Source organism: Pleurodeles waltl, chromosome 11, assembly GCF_031143425.1.
Source record: "Pleurodeles waltl isolate 20211129_DDA chromosome 11, aPleWal1.hap1.20221129, whole genome shotgun sequence".
Classification (NCBI taxonomy): domain Eukaryota; kingdom Metazoa; phylum Chordata; class Amphibia; order Caudata; family Salamandridae; genus Pleurodeles; species Pleurodeles waltl.
In genome coordinates this window covers 620,298,154-620,314,277 of record NC_090450.1, presented here as the reverse complement: position 1 = coordinate 620,314,277, position 16,124 = coordinate 620,298,154, and the positions used below count along the sequence as shown (strand labels likewise).

Here is a 16,124-nt window from a genome sequence, read left to right as displayed (position 1 = left end):
TGTTCTAAAACAAAACTGCATTGAAAACCTCCAATGAGTTCCCAGTTGTGAGACCACAAACGATAAAACGCACGGGGAAACGAGTGATAGTGTGCGAGAAGAAGATGAAAAAGAGAGAGGGGGGCGGGGGTGCTAATGAGGTACATAGCGCATGCTGCCTGTAGACTTGAATAGTGTTGTAACGTAAAATGATGGCTCATCCTGCAGAATGCAGTGAGGAACCCCTGGGAGTCCCAGAACGCAGATAAACCCATGGGTCTTAGGCTTACAGGGCCGCTGGAAGGTGAAATCCACCCCCAACCCCCAACGGTGCTGGGGCTGCATAGTTCTACGTTACTCCCTCGGAATTGAACTGGCGGAGCTTTCGGTGCATAATTTTTCCCACTCGTCCTGTACTGACGCCTCCAGGTGTGCGAGCAACGCATGGCCACCAACTGCAAAATAAGCCACGAGCTTGAGGGTGTTATTGACGCGCAGAAGCAGCCAATGGACGCCAGGGAAAGGCTCGGCTCATTTCCAACTTCTCAGGGTGTAGCAAAGCTCATTAAACACGTCAGAGGCGGTACTGTGAGCGCGCTGCGGGCTCTGTGCGCCTCATAGTCTGCCGTGTCCGGAGCGACACGCACATAGCACTCGGGGACCCTGTCAGAATAGCTGCAGAAGCCACAGGCGCGCGTTTCCACGCACCCCTTGCCTGACAGGAGACATTCTACTGATAAGAGAGCACGGTTCCAAGAGCCCCTGCAGTGCCAGGACAGCTGGAAATTCGCGGGTGTCTCTCCTGCCTCAAGAGCTCACCTGGAACCTGTCTTACAAGGAGGCCCGTTGGACCCGGCACGCGCAGATCCCTTGGACCTTGCCTGCAAGGAGACCTGCTGCGGTTACAGACGCCAAAACACCCGGACCCTGCACTGTTAGGAGACCTGTTGTGGCCACAGATATACACACCTGGTGCACCCAACCGAGGACAAAGAGCTACCGCAGGCGCACGAGCCACCTGGACCCTGCACCGCTAAAAGACCTGTCGAGGCCATAGAGACCTCTGCATCCAGCAGTTCAAGGAGTCCCGCCGCGGCTGCATGCACGTCCACACCTCTGGTTCGGCATGCAAGGAGAGCACAGGCTCATAGCCCACCGTGGACCTTCCTTGCTGGGAGATGCTAGACTCGCTTGCAGGTTAACGAGAGCTCCCGCTGACTCTGCCCCAGTGTTCACGAATTAATAGACCGCCTCCTCCCCCAAACACACACACATAGTGGACGGGGTCCGCACACCTCCAGTGACCCATTCCCCTCTGGCACAGCCTCGGGATGTTGCCCACCCCATTCTCCGTGAAGGACATCCTGCAGCTGGAGCAACAGAGACGACAGAGCGCCAGGGCTGTGGGACACCAAGGCTCCGGGGAGCCCCCTGCCAGGGGGAGCCACACCTGCATGCACACCCCCTCAAAGAGCTACGGACGGACACCCAGTGGGGACAAGAGTCTTTCCTTCAAGGTGGCAGCTGAGAGATGCGGGGCTGGAGAGGATTATGATCTCCTGAGAGGTTCCTGTGAATCCCCCCTAGACGAGGAGATGGAGGTGGTTGAGCACAAACAAAGTAGGTTTCAGCACCAAATATCACCATAAAATACAGGGCTTATGAGGGGTGCAGGAGACATGAGATATGATGCAAATACACGCACTAGTCATCAGTATGTCACACTTAACAAAGGTGTTAGTAAACTTACTCTGAATTATGACCTCTTGTGCGAAGGGGTCTCGCACGCATGTGAGGAAACACGTATATATGTACGAACACATCTATTTAATACCTACATATATATGTTGTACCATAAAGATATATCAACACTCATAGGCATATAGTGCACGTATAAATACGTTTACATGCATACTGAATTACATAGAATAATATGCACGTATGTGTCTATGAAGAAATAGGTGTGGATAGCAAAACATATACTAACAACCGACGCATTTGTTTAGATCAAAACACGAATATATATACATGCACGTACAAATCAGCCATTTGGATTTTATTTTTGCAAACAGTGGTGGTTTCAGAACCCATAATTCTCCAGTGTAGTACTATACCTGGGAAGTACAAATTATAATTAACTGGAAACCTAGGTTTAAACAAAACGTTGCATGTAAATGAAACTATATAACGGGTGCCGTATATATGGTGCCTCTGTAATTCAAAGGGGTTGTGATTGCTTAAAAAAATCAATCAGCTATCAACCACTGACCACATGGTTTATTATCATGTCACGAGAAGCAGTTGATTCAATTAGACCATAATAACCTCTATATGCCCATTTCAAACATAACTCCCACTGAAGCCTCTGTACTGAATAAATGAGTGAAGGGTCTGAATATGTATTTCATTCACATTTGATTAGTGGTGCACACCGTTAATGTTGCATTTTTATATAACAGGCAGTATATTTTAGGGTTAATTTTCTTTGCACGTTTACTTGACAACTGTGTATGTGTTGTTGTGTCCAAACTCTAGAATACATTTTTAAATGCACATTAATTCCCTAGAATCTACAGTCACTGGTGCGAAAGGACATTCGTTGGCTCAAATGTACATCCATTTAAACAAATGTACCGAATGTACTTTCGTAACCATACAAGCACATTCAGTCGCACCCTACTTTTTCGTGTATCTGAATGTATAATTAATGTAGATTTGTTTGTACAAACACATAATCATTACAGTGAATGTGTGTTTGTTTGGGCTCGATTCCAAGTGCTAGCAAAGTGTTTGCTCTATTGACATGTCCGGCTAGTATCTGAACATGTGTCTGTAATGGCGAGCAGTGACCTTGTCATGCTTTCTGTTTACTCATCTCACATGTTCGCTCAGATCATTCCAAAAGTATAGGTAAACCAACACCTTGTTTAAACTGTTTTTTTAAGTACTACACAATTTGAATCGCTTGTAGAGCAATCAGGTGGCTTTAGTATATATGACCATGTCAGGTTCGGTATACTTTGAGATAAATACTTTAAGCTATTTCAATTTTATGTGCTCTATCAAGGGACTTATTTTTAAAAGCATCTAAAAATGGCCCTCAAAAATTATGTTTGAAAAAATGAAATTTTCGAATATGTTTTGGGGAACACGGGAATTCTGGTCAACATTTCTCAGAGATGGAGTTAAAAAACATTATTTATTTAGGTTCTCGTGGAAAGTGCAGTATATCCATAATTATATTGGTGCTGTGGTGCTTACAGTTTTAGAAGTGCAAATATTTAAAATGAATAATCCTCCCTTTTGCCTGTTTTTGCAAAACATCAAAAAACTTTAAATTATTGATAGAGAAAGCTGGTAAGATTATTTAAAAGCATCCCAGATGTCCCATTTCACTTGAGTGATGGGATTGGTGGAAATAAGGTTCTGCGTTTTAGTACAGAAAGCCTATTACACAGATCACAAGTGGAGGTGTGCAGTTTTTTAAAGATAAACTTTTGCTAAAGTCATGATGTATCCCATTCACAAAAATGTTCACAGTTTTCATTTTTTTCCTGAACGCCTGTTTTTAGTGAGTGACCTGATTATTTTCATGCCATTAGCACTTAGCTATGCCAATCATTTCTCCTAAACTGCGATTCACACTGCGCATGTATGCGACATAATTCCATGCTGGACAATGTAGGCAGAATCTTCCTCTTTCTATCCACAGTGGCGTTACAGAGGAAAAGAGAATCCACTGTTTGCCACATGAGTTTAATTGTAGTATTAAGCGAGATAGTTGTGTCATAACTCGTTGCAAAAGTCACAGATTTCATCTGTATGACCAGTTGCAAAATATTTTGGAAACTGTGAAAGGTTTTGAAGTCTCCTACAGACTTTCTTGAATGTTGCAAAATTAAACATTAAAACTTCGCACAGTCACACGTTCCAGGGCTTCTGGGAGACACATTATGCGGCTTTTTTTAACACAGGAACGAGTACGTGCACCATAAATCCCACTCGTGTGTCTTCTTTCGGTTAAAGGAGTAAAGATTTCGAAGTGATTATTTACTTGAGCAAACCTTCCTTGAACATCATTCACTGAAGATATTAATTTAGAGTGATTTAGAAAGTGATTGACAACCGAAATTTTAAGCATGTTTCTACCATCGACTACCAGCCAATTTCCAGAATCTGCTCCTTTTTGTCCCCACAGCCCCTATTACCCTCCTTCCACGCTCATTTTGACCATCCCAACGGTAACAAACTATTAATATTGTGCCACAATATAAGTATTATTGCTGACAAAAACATAATTGCTGGCATTCTGCCACAGCTCCTACATGGCACACATATGCCTTTTTTTTGTAAAGCGCTCCGCTGACTGCGGAGTCCAAGACTAAACTAAACATACATCCTCAAAAACCAATATAAATATGAATCTGTATGACTCTGCAGAAACTCACACATGATTTTAGAATAATCATTAGAACAATGCATAGGTGTATTTTCTTAGTGGCTGCATTCATCTGTTGACAGATTAATTTCCACATTTTCAGAATGCACCCGTCATAAGTAGGGCCAAAGCATACCTGTTACTTTTGTGAGCACCGAGGCAACTGGCTTTCAATATACAACCCCAATGTGAATACATTCTAACAATCTGACCGCGTAAGTTATTTGCAGGGAGAGTGAAGCCAACGTTAATGCATCTTTAACACTTCTGCCAAATGGGAGCAAACACAATGTCTGCTCCCAGCGGGTGAGAACTTTAAAAATGCATCAGCTGTCTGGGAACAGACTGATGTGGGCAGGGAAACAGAAGATATTGCTCTTGCTCTCAATATTACTTTCATCCAGAGGGAACAGCATGAATAGCTGCTCCTGGGTGAGAGCAATGCTGGCTCCTGCAGCATGCGAGTAACTAGCCGGGGCCTATGGGGCCCTGAGGCTTCCCCCATGCTAGTGTGTGGTAGGTGCCTTCTGTAGGCACCAGAGCCCCACCTATTACAAGGAGAGGCCCCAGGGGATGGGGTCCCTGGGGCCAAAAAAGGCTCGGAAATGGGGCTGCATGGTTCTCCTCCCTTTTACAAAAACAGCCCAGGGGGATGGGGTCCCTGGTGCCTTTTTATGGCTTGAGGAGATGGGCTACACATTCTCTCTCCCCTTAATTATTGCATTGAACCCTTTAGTGAACATAAAATGTCTATCTATCTATCTATCTATCTATCTATCTAGTTATCTATCTGTCTTCACTAAAAACACAAAGTTTAAAGTGACATTAGAGTTAGGTATGGTAATGATAATATCTTAGCTTACATAAATGAAAAAAAACCTTAGAAATTCTCTGAAAAAAATCAACGATTAAAGTGATGTTATAGTTAGGTGTTGAAATAACGTAAAAACGAATATTTAAATGCAAAAGAATGCACTGAAACTCATCTGTTGTAATTTCATGTGCTAGCTATAACCTGAGCCCTGTGCTTGTCATCTCCCATATTATACCACTCATGATATGTTAAATTACATTATTGCTTACATCACTGATAACTCCTCAAATAATATCATGGATGACAACACCAATGACGTCAGCGATAACACCATATTCATATATAGCATAGAGTTACGATGTGAACACTTGTGAATACTTAGAATGGTAATAGTGTAAGTCTTGAATTTAAGTATGGTTGTGCATGGTGAAAGTTATATGATGCACTGCTTAGAAATCACTAATATTTAGGGTAGAAGTATTAATTGATGTTAAACAATATAAAGGCTGAGCGCATCTGCTGTGGGTTGCAGAGGTATGTTGCAAGGTAGGTTGTGCCTTAAAACCTACGCTTGTTCCAAAAAATGTGTAAGAAAGGCCAAAGCTCTAGTTGACAATAGATAATTCACCAGTGGATATCTAGGCAAGTGTCCATTTGAAATATTTATAATATATTGCTATAGATAAATTCCATGCAGTGAGAATATATATAAGGTATGGATGTTTATTTCCAGAATTGTAATGAAGATTTTGTGGCATTGCAGACTGTAGTATGCATCAGCATATCAGTGAGAGGTGGCTTATTCCATACTAAGGTTATAAGCGTGTCTATAAGGTTGTATGACTATTTGCCCTTCTCAGGAGTGCCTGTAGTATATTCTACCAAACTATGAAATGTTGTCCTTAGAGCCTGAGAAAACTGTGTCTTTTCAGGGGCCAATTCATCACTGTTATCCTCTTAACCTAAAACTGTGGGTCATGTGATGTTTTTCGGAGGATAACCCTATTTACAATGGATAGAAATTCCACCACTGCTGTAGCATGTTGAATTACTTCAGGCCAACAAACCCTATAGTATGCTGCAACAATGACTGAAATATGTCACCAATGACATTATTTAACATGCCTTGAGTGATATAAGATGTGAGGTGATAAGCAGTAAATGGAAAGGGCACAAGTTACAGCTAGCTCAGTAAACTATAACTGGTGAGTTTCAGTGCGTTTTTTTTGTTTTTTAATATTAGATTTTATGCTATTCGAAATCTAACTGTAACATCACTTTAACCCTTGTTTTTGTCACTGACTAGCCAGGGTTGTTTTAATGTAAGCTAAGATCTTATTATCATACCTAACTGTAATGTTACTTTAACCTTTATTTTTTTATTGAGTCTCTGGGTTGTTTTTAACATAAGGTAAGAGTTTACTACCATACCTAACTATAAAATGACTTTAACCTTTTGTTTTTTTCAGTGAATTTCTGTTTTTCCAGCCACCTCCTCTGCTGCGCACAGCCTCTGGTCAAGCGCAGCAGAGGGATGGCTGCAGGACCTGGTACTGCACAGCCAACAGATCTGCTGCCAGCCAACCGCCCCCCTGTGCACAGTTTTTGGGAGTGCAAAGTAGGGGATCAGCTGTAGGGCATGTGTAGTTATAGTTAGTTCAGAGGTTCCAAAGAAAGGGCATTGTTTTCATAATATTGTTGGCATCATTGGATGAGCCCATATAAAACTTTCCAAAAATCAGTTTATCCACCTCTGCTCCTTCATGAAAGAAATGCGGAGATCCTTCAACCAGGGGCAAAGATAAAGGGTGTGAACCCAAAATATTAATTTTCTAAGTTAATTGCCATAGGAAAGTTCCTTCCCTGAGACAAAATAATTTGTGATTTGGTTTAAATCTGTTCAGCAAGCTTTTTTGGTAATTTGGCTTTTAATAGGGGATCAGACTTGGCATGAAGGGGTTAAAAAGTTAAGTATATAACAGGATGGTTGGCTCTAAGGAAATTCCCTGGTACTGAAATGTTTTAAAATAGGGTACATTTATTAGCTGAGAGAGCTTTTTCTCCTATTAGCCATTTTGGTGCTGTAGGATAAGTACTGATCCAGTAGTACTGCATGATCTCACTAGCCAGACACAATTTGGAAGGAAATGTTGCAGCTGCCATTGCAGGACTCATGGACTTCGTCAAAAAGGGTAAAAGGGGACAGGGTAGGCCAAAGGTGTTGAGGGTTTCAGTGCGGCCCTCTCATGAAATACCAGAGTTCTTCTATGTCAGTCATTGCTGAAGGTTTGCCCCCATGGTGCCACAATGCCATGCAGGCTTCACTGGGGACGTACCATGGGGTTTAAACAAGCGTGTTTGGTACTGCAGGAGTACAGTGGTACCCACAAAAATTGAAAAGAAGAAAATGTGGTTTGGGAGTCCTTGGAGGGTTAGGCGCCCTCAAGTTTATTGGGCACAGGACCTGGCCAGAATATTTTTTGTTTTAAACATTAGTTTTTAACTCATTTCAAAACCAAACTATACCATTACTTTAACCTTTTTCTCAGTGAATCTCTGCTTTTTTTTTTTTTTAACGGAAGCTAAGATCTTATTATCATACCTTATTATAATATCACTATAATATTTGTTTTTTTCTGTGAGTTTCTGGGGTTTTATGATAATTTTCAAACATAGACATACATCCAACATCCTTGGGCAATTTACAGCAAATGCCCCCCCCCGTGCACAGCTAAAAGCAATGAACAGTAGGGGAGTTTGCTACACATGGTGGGCTTGGGTGGAGGGCCTAGCCAGCCATCAACCCCTCCACCGCTCACTGTCAAAGGCCATGTGCAGCAAAGGGTGGCAGCCCGCAGCTGGGTTGGGTGCAGGGCAGGGCCTGGCTTCAGGCCTGGAGACCAACATCCCTCTGCACACGTCCAACTGCTGTGTGCAGTTGGGATGGTGGATGTAGGTTGCCCATAGACTGGAAGAACACTTTACGAAGGAAATCTAGTAGATCAACACAATATAACATTAAACAATAATCATACAGTGTCAAGTAAGAACCATATGAATGATTACATTTTAATGATGTTGGATAGCATGTGTTCAGCATATCAGGTAGCTCACGCCCCATATCCACAATCTCACATGCTTTATATAGTTAAGAAAACTTTCAGCAATTAACAAACATTTGTACAATTACTGATTGGTGTAAGAACTCAGTCACTGAACTTAGTCTCTCAGCCATTAAGTCTCCCATAGTAGGGCTGCATCTTCTGGGCCTACTGGACTTAGATCATACTTAAGCACTGATTTACACAATTGATCCATGCAAAAAAAAACAAAAAAAAACAAGCAATATAAGTGTTTGTGGCAAATATGGGAAATCCATAATTGTGCTGTAAACCATGAGTTCACATAATCAAATATACCCACTGGCCTTTATCACTATCCATTGTATTATCAAAAATGTATTCATGAAAGGTAAACTAAAACATAAAACTTCCAATTCAAATCAGTGGCCTTAGTTAGCTGCACTTTAAAGAAAAATGACTTTTCATGTTAAGTACCCAACGTAAATATGTTGTAATATGAAATATGTAAAACAAGTAGCATATGTGATATCCTATATGACCATTCCAGGGTGTACGTGACATATAGAAACGACTCAGACTTTATAACTGTTACCAGAACACAGGCATATTATAGGTTCATACTTTTTATCTAGCCATCATCTTTGTGTATATTGTAGGTAAGGCACTTTTCTTTTTTTTTTGCTGATTTTTACAGAAAAATACAGAGAGAAAACCATCTATGTTCATGTCTGTATGTATTTTTAAATATAAATAAATATGGAAAATAGGCTATCTTTTGCATGATATTCATTCCTGTATTCATGAGAGTGAGTCTATCTCAAGAGCTTTGCAGATTGCCAGGTAGAATAGTTACAAATGAAAAAGATTTCCTAATGAAGCGTAAATATCTGCAACAGTACAGCTGTGTAAGCTGTTCTACAATGCAAATGGTTTAAATGACTGTGTTGCACTGTAAACAGATAAAGTCCATTTGGCATTCATATATGAGTAAGCACTTGTTGGTCATATAATTGTGGAAATATACCCAACACAGCTTCATTTTTTACACTAAGCACAAAATAAACATTGATAAATACAAGTAAAATTAGCAAAAAGGAAATATGGATAAATACGGAAATGTCAAAAAATAAATACTATAAAAAGGGAAACCTTAATTGTAGGTTACGACACCATTTGCTATCGTTCCTGCGAATTATGGATTTTGCAACTATTGTTTTTTGTGCCCGTTCTTCTCTATCACAATAATCTTCTTAGTCCTTTCTCTCTGTTGTTAGCTTCAGTCTCCCTGCACCTTCGCGTGCTGCCCGTTGCGCCAGAATAAATTAGCAGAGGATATTTGTTGCAAGATTTTCAAGCAGAGAATATTGTGTGCTACTGCACTCCAAATGGGAAATGTAAATGTGTCAGTCACTGGGCAAACACTACGGTTAATTGTGACATAGTGAGACCCGGAATCAATACATACCCTTAAAGAGGATCCCTGGGACTGCTTCAGAGTCAGTGCTCTGCAAGTTGTTTACAGATCATTTGTCAAAACAATATCATTATGAAAATGTGAAAAGTCAATGAGTTTTGGTGTCAATTTAACATTACAACACCTTGGTCACCTGTTTGAGTTCATTTAACTTCCCAATGGAATACTGAGCACAAAACAGCACCCTGGAGTTTAAGGCGTTTAGTGCCCGACTGTCTCATGAAATATCACATTCCGAACAGGGCTACATAAATGCAACTGCATTGCAATTGTACTCTGTGCAGAGAATGTCCATGGGATAGGTTTATACCGAAATTAAAGAAACATATGTTGCACATATGCAAGTCTATGCTTTTTAATGAATATACGGGAATCGTCCAATTAAGGGCAGCGCTTTGAAGTCGTGGTTAAACAGCAAATGATCACCAACTATTGTCCGCAATTAGACGAATCTGGGAAATAAACATTTTAGCCAATTGTCCGTATGAGTTCGAGCCTGGCTGCGGAGGAATGATTTATCTCTCATCTGACACTCCTGGCTCTGTGCTCGGTATTTGTTTATCGTATTTATTTCTGTACCAGGGCCATCCTCTTCTAGCCCTTAAAAGAACAAAAACAGCACTCAACAAAAAAAAAAAATACCCCACAGAAGGGCACGGGTGCGAACAGGGGTCGCACTCGCGCCTGCAGGCCCGATGCATCTGCTGCCTTGCATCGCGCACGTGGTTCTCCCTCCAGCGCGTGCATTAAACCGAGTTTTCACCTGCACATCATTTGAGGTTTATGTTAATCCGTTAATCGTGAAAATGAAAACGAAATTCGCCGGATGAGATTAAAAGCAAACGGTGGTTTTATCTGTAGATAATCTGTGGTTAAATTAGCCCAAACACCTGTGAGTTGGAACACACACCCGCCTGGAATTATGTGCCATTAAGGCGGAACCCAAATCAGCTATAAAGATTGAGTGGGGGCAAACAGGTATTTATTCTGAGTTCAGGCAAAGTGGCATGCCTTATCTTATCATCAAAGCCTACTCGCATCAATGAGCCACATCTTTCATAAATAATAACCCGTTTTTATAGCGCTTAACACCGCAGTCTCTACTAAGCACAGGATATATTTAGGAAAACTCAGTTTTACTCAGTTTATCGCTCAGGATGAAAGTCTTTGTCGGGAGACTAACTAGTGATCTGTACCTAGTCCAGTTAACCGATGAAGTCATCGTTTTTCATGTTAAACTCGCAATTCAGATAAACATATTTCCGCACTTTTTTTTGTCAAAGAGGTCATTCGTCTTTATTAGATTGTTAATATTTTTCCGGTACTAAAAGAAGGTATTTTGACACTGTGTGGTTTGTGCCTTCTAGTGTTTAAGGAGTGAACGTTTTTCTCTTATTAAAATAGTAGTTCGCCTTGAAATGCGGACACGTTTTTGTGTTAAAAAATCACGATTTAATTTGAGCTTCACAATTCTTTGAGAAAAGGTGTGTTTATTTTTGTTCCTGGGGTTGAAGAACTTTTTTCTACTATAGCATAAGCATTTATTTTTATTTTAATGCACCTTATCCTTTTCAGACCAAGATCCGACACATTTGTGTGGTATATTGTATTTACACACACACACGCACACACCAATATTTGATTATGCAGGAATTTAATATGAGGAGATGGTTCCTCTCTGGAAGAGAATCTAATTCATCTATCAATAAATCGACCAATAAATCTTTCAATCAAAGGCACAAAACAAATTATACATCACTAATAACATAAACCAAAAAAAAAACAATAAATAAATCAGTATATTTTCTAGTAAAATATACTTTACAATGATAAACATTTCTTTTAACACTGAGAACTTCCTTTAGTACTTCCGTTAGTTCCTAAAGACCACATTGTTTTGTTATCTGGCACTGCTGCAGGAAAGACGGGTTACTATTAATAACTCTATTAGGCAAGGATTATGCCATGAATTCGGAGTGGGTTGGAATATTGCAAAACTCTCAATTGATGTGTTTTATCGCAAGAAAACAAGCACCGGACCGTGCTTCTTATATGACTAAAGCTGATTATTTATCACTGCTTATCTCTTTGGTTAAATTAATGTTTGCGTTTTGGATCAATTGTCAGGGTGCTGATTATTGGTGAAATACTCTATTTGTTTTCAACTGGACTCGATTGCTGGTGTGTTGATTCGGTGGCTGTATTAAGTCTTAGTTTTGTGGGATCGGTGTTTTGTTGTATTCCTTACTTTGATGTGATGATTGTCGGCTTTATTGAATTGTCGAGATATTGGATATTCGGTTGTTCTCTCAGTTGATTTATCGACTGGTGTGATACAGTAGTTTAGTTATTGGTTTGATGGTTTTAAGTTGTATTTATTTCTTCATTGTTGTAATGTGTTTTACCGCTTCACAGATTACCTTAGTTGCATTTTTGATTTACCATTGCTTCTCTTGCTTTGTCTGTGAACGCATTATGGTAATAATATACTATTGTTTTTATTTATATATTGATGACCTGTGGATTTATTTGTTGATTTGGACATTACTTCCCTAGACGTATTTCATGTGGGCGTGCTCGGATTGTTATGTCTCTTTATTGATGCATTGCCCTATCACAGCTTTATTTGATGAATGGATGTATTTATTGACTTTTCTCCATTTCATTTGATCGCTGTATAGATGCAGATTGATTTATCTGTTTGAGGATATCTCGGTGCACCTCTTAATCAGTTGTCTCTCTGATTTGTGTTTCAGGCGCTTGTGTCAGCGAGGAGGGCCTGCTGCAGGAGGAGGACCAGGGAGGCAGCCCGGAGAGGCCCAAGCAGCGGCAGAGGCGCAAGCCACGCGTGCTCTTCTCGCAGGCGCAGGTCTTCGAGCTGGAGCGCAGGTTCAAGGCGCAGCGCTACCTGTCGGCGCCGGAGCGCGAGCACCTGGCCAGCCTGCTGAAGCTCACCTCCACCCAGGTCAAGATCTGGTTCCAGAATCGGCGCTACAAGTGCAAGCGGCAGCGGCAGGACCGGAGCCTGGAGCTGGCCGGGCCCCCGCCGCCCCCGCGCAGGGTGGCGGTGCCCGTGCTGGTGCGCGATGGCAAGCCCTGCTTGGGGGGCTCCCAGGCCTACAGCGCCCCCTACAACGTCACCGTTACCCCCTATCCCTATAACACGTACTATGGTAGCTACGCGCCCGGTCCCTACAACCCCAGCTACGGCTGTAACTACGCGGGAGCGTCCTCGGTGTCCACTGGAGCCCCCACCAGCAGCCAGCTCGTGAACCTGGGGGTGGCCACCACCGCCCAGGGCCAACAGGGACACTTGCAGGGCATCCGAGCCTGGTGAACTGTGCATAGGGTGCCAGAGGTGTGCGGCCTGTGCCTTCCACACAAGTACACGTCCCACTCTATGAACAAAAGTCTCGCAAGCGTACGGGGGTATGTGTGCCTTAGTCCCCCCTCCTGGACGGGTAAGGTCCACATTGGCGAATCTAGGGCAACCGAGCTGTGCAGGATGGAACGGAGTGGGCACGTGCGGGACCTACGAAAAAAAATGTAGCCATAGCGTCAAAGCTAAGTCAAGCTCGCTACGCAGTCAGTGCTCAAGGGGTGCGTGGATTCCCCCTGCCTCCTGGCCCTGCACCTCCCACAAAAGAAGCGACCACACTGAGGCAGGTGAGCTGTGTGCCAGGGGTGCAACCTGTACTTCCTGACCCTCCATGCCTACTTACCAGAGGCTTCCACTCATGAGCCCACACTGGCAACTGAGCTGTGCACTGTGGAAGGGTTGCTGGGGTATATGAAGTCTGAGCCTCATGTTTGTGGTGCTTTGAGAACCCCACAGATTGAAGTCATTCAAATGCTCCAGTCCAGTGACCAGTACAACAGTGTCGCATGTGAACCCTCCTCCTGCTTGTTGGCCCCGTGATTGCCCTGAAGCGTGATAATCTACAAATCAGGGGAAACGCAAGGATGCGTGAAGCCCGTACCTGTGCGTGTCCCGTAGTCTATCTCACGCATATAGCTTAGGTGTCAAGCAGACGGGCCAGCCTTTTAGTACTACTCTTAGGAGGAAAGGAAGAGGCCTAAGTGAGTGCCTTCAAGGAAACCTTTTCTCTCCAACTAACTTCACTTTAAATTGAGAAACATTCTGCCTTGCCTAACAACCCACTTTTTTCTATTCCAATCAGTGATTTTCCTTTAACCCGCTCCTTATATGTGAGTTTGCAAGAGGTATGCGGTCTGTACTGTTTTAAAGTCGGACATCATCTGAAATGTATTTCTAAGTATTCAGCCAAGGACTCCGGTACAATGCACTTCATCTGCCCCTTTGAAACAAATACCCAGATGTTTGACAGGGCACAGCTGGAATGGACAAAAGGACTATGGTCTGAATATACATATTCGGCGAATATGTTACAAAATGGTCGGTCTGTAAATAGCGGTTTTGAATTTACTAAAATGTTATGATCCTCTAAACCTTTTTTATTCATTCAAGAACCAACCACAAAATGTGAAATATGCATATTTCCAAACTACTACAAAGAACGATGCATTATATGGACATTTAAGGTTTGGAATATGCAGAAGGGTGGTGGCTAAAGATAATGCCATTTTTATTTTTCGAGTTAGATTTATATTGGTGCATTAAAACGCGTTGAAGCGCATGGCTTCTATTCTAGGGCACGTTTTTATAGAAAAATGTATGTATGTTTATAGTCAGTCAGGTAAACATGGAGGGTCGAAGCAGACACGGGGTGGGGGTGCAGTAACAAGAAGAAGGCTGTAAAACAGGGGTCCTCAAAATGGGGGTGGGCCCCGCAAAGGGGTCCTCAAGTGAGGGGGCGGAGTAGTCCCTGACCAAAAGAAGCATTATGCAGATAACTCTGTTTTGTTTTAAGCAGAAAATAAATTATTGCATTCTTAAAAAGGTAACAGAACTTAACTGCAATGTTTAAATAAGTCTAGACATATTTAAACATTGCCAGTTTATTAGAATAATTGTGAAATATTCTGATGGGGGTGGGGGGAGGCGATGATTTATTTTTCCACCTTGGTGGGGGGGCAATTAAAAAGTTTGAAAACAACTGCTGCAAAATGTAATACCCGTTGCCTGTCAATCAAAAAAGATTCACGACCTTCTATAGAGACAACGCCATGATAAGAAAGCGTTAAAACCTCGTTCATTGGTACCTGTGGTGAACCCTGAGGCAGAGCCAGTCTTGGCTTTTCATTGCAGCAGTGCTTGATTTGAGTTGGTAGTTGCAGGTGGAGCCCACATGCAGTCGTTTTGGGGGTTCAGTACTTATTTTCCCTCCTCAGATCTTCACAGCGAGTAAGAAAGAAAAAAAGAAAAAAATTAAAATTAAAAGAGCAATAAAAAGAAGAGGGAGACAGCAGAGATTAAAAGGAACCTACACGGATGAAATAAAGGAGCAGGGAGTGTCTGGTGGTGGGTGAAAGGGGCATGAGGTGGAATCATGATTAAACAGCCTTAGCACAGGGCACATGTGATATTTGTGGGGCCAGCTCGGGAATTCTGAGCAAAACTTTGGGAACCGTACTCATAGTTTTAAAAATAAAGCATTGCATTACAGTACTTCTTAAATTTAGAATTAAGGGGGTTAGTGCAGCTCCTGTAGCACTGAATATTTTAAAATGAACGTACAGTCAAACGTCATTGTGCTCTAACCGCTGCATCTCGCGTGGTGATGAAATCGATCAAACTCGTAACGAATTTTACACAAGTGCAGCGCATGACCTTGGTTCAGGGAGTTAGTGAATAAGGGAATCCCAGAAAGTACATCTGTTTGAGATCACGGGTTTATGATTCACTTTTAAGTACACTAGGGGCCATATGTACAAAACATTTTCTTATAGACACAGAATGGATAAAACGGTTTGCTACATCTGGCCCTAGATTCGTGCTAGATAGTCCTTGCGCTTAACTGGCATATTGTTTCTGCATTAACATTATGTAGTGAGCACACTGGTTACTTTTTCTATTTTCGTGAACTGGATATTTTTAATGACCTCTAAAGTATTAAATAAATAAATGTTTGTATACACTTTATGTGGCGCTTTGGGTGTTCTTTGTTTTTGCTTTTATTTATTTTTAACCGGAGGTCCCTGGAATATATGGATCCCTGAATACTACAAGTTGCCTTTTCTCCGCTCTCCTTCAAGTCACGGGTGTCCAGGCTGTGTTCTACGTGTTTGGATGGCTAAATGCAACCACCCCCACCCCGGCACAAACACCCACACACGCAACCTCATTACATAACACATATTCACCAGACACCCACAGGTGCACACAAATAATATAAGAAACATATGTACAATACA

The 16,124-nt window shown here is 41.9% G+C and overlaps 1 protein-coding gene across 1 annotated transcript; it reads left to right on the top strand.

The window, feature by feature from the left end:
• Window positions 1–299: 299 nt before the first annotated feature.
• NKX2-6 (NK2 homeobox 6) lies at window positions 300–15,852 on the top strand. Its single transcript, XM_069214132.1, has 2 exons — window positions 300–1,599; window positions 12,545–15,852. The coding sequence occupies exons 1-2, from the start codon at window positions 1,311–1,313 to the stop codon at window positions 13,123–13,125; spliced, it is 870 nt and encodes a 289-aa protein (XP_069070233.1). The 5' UTR covers window positions 300–1,310; the 3' UTR covers window positions 13,126–15,852.
• The last annotated feature ends 272 nt before the right edge of the window (window positions 15,853–16,124 follow it).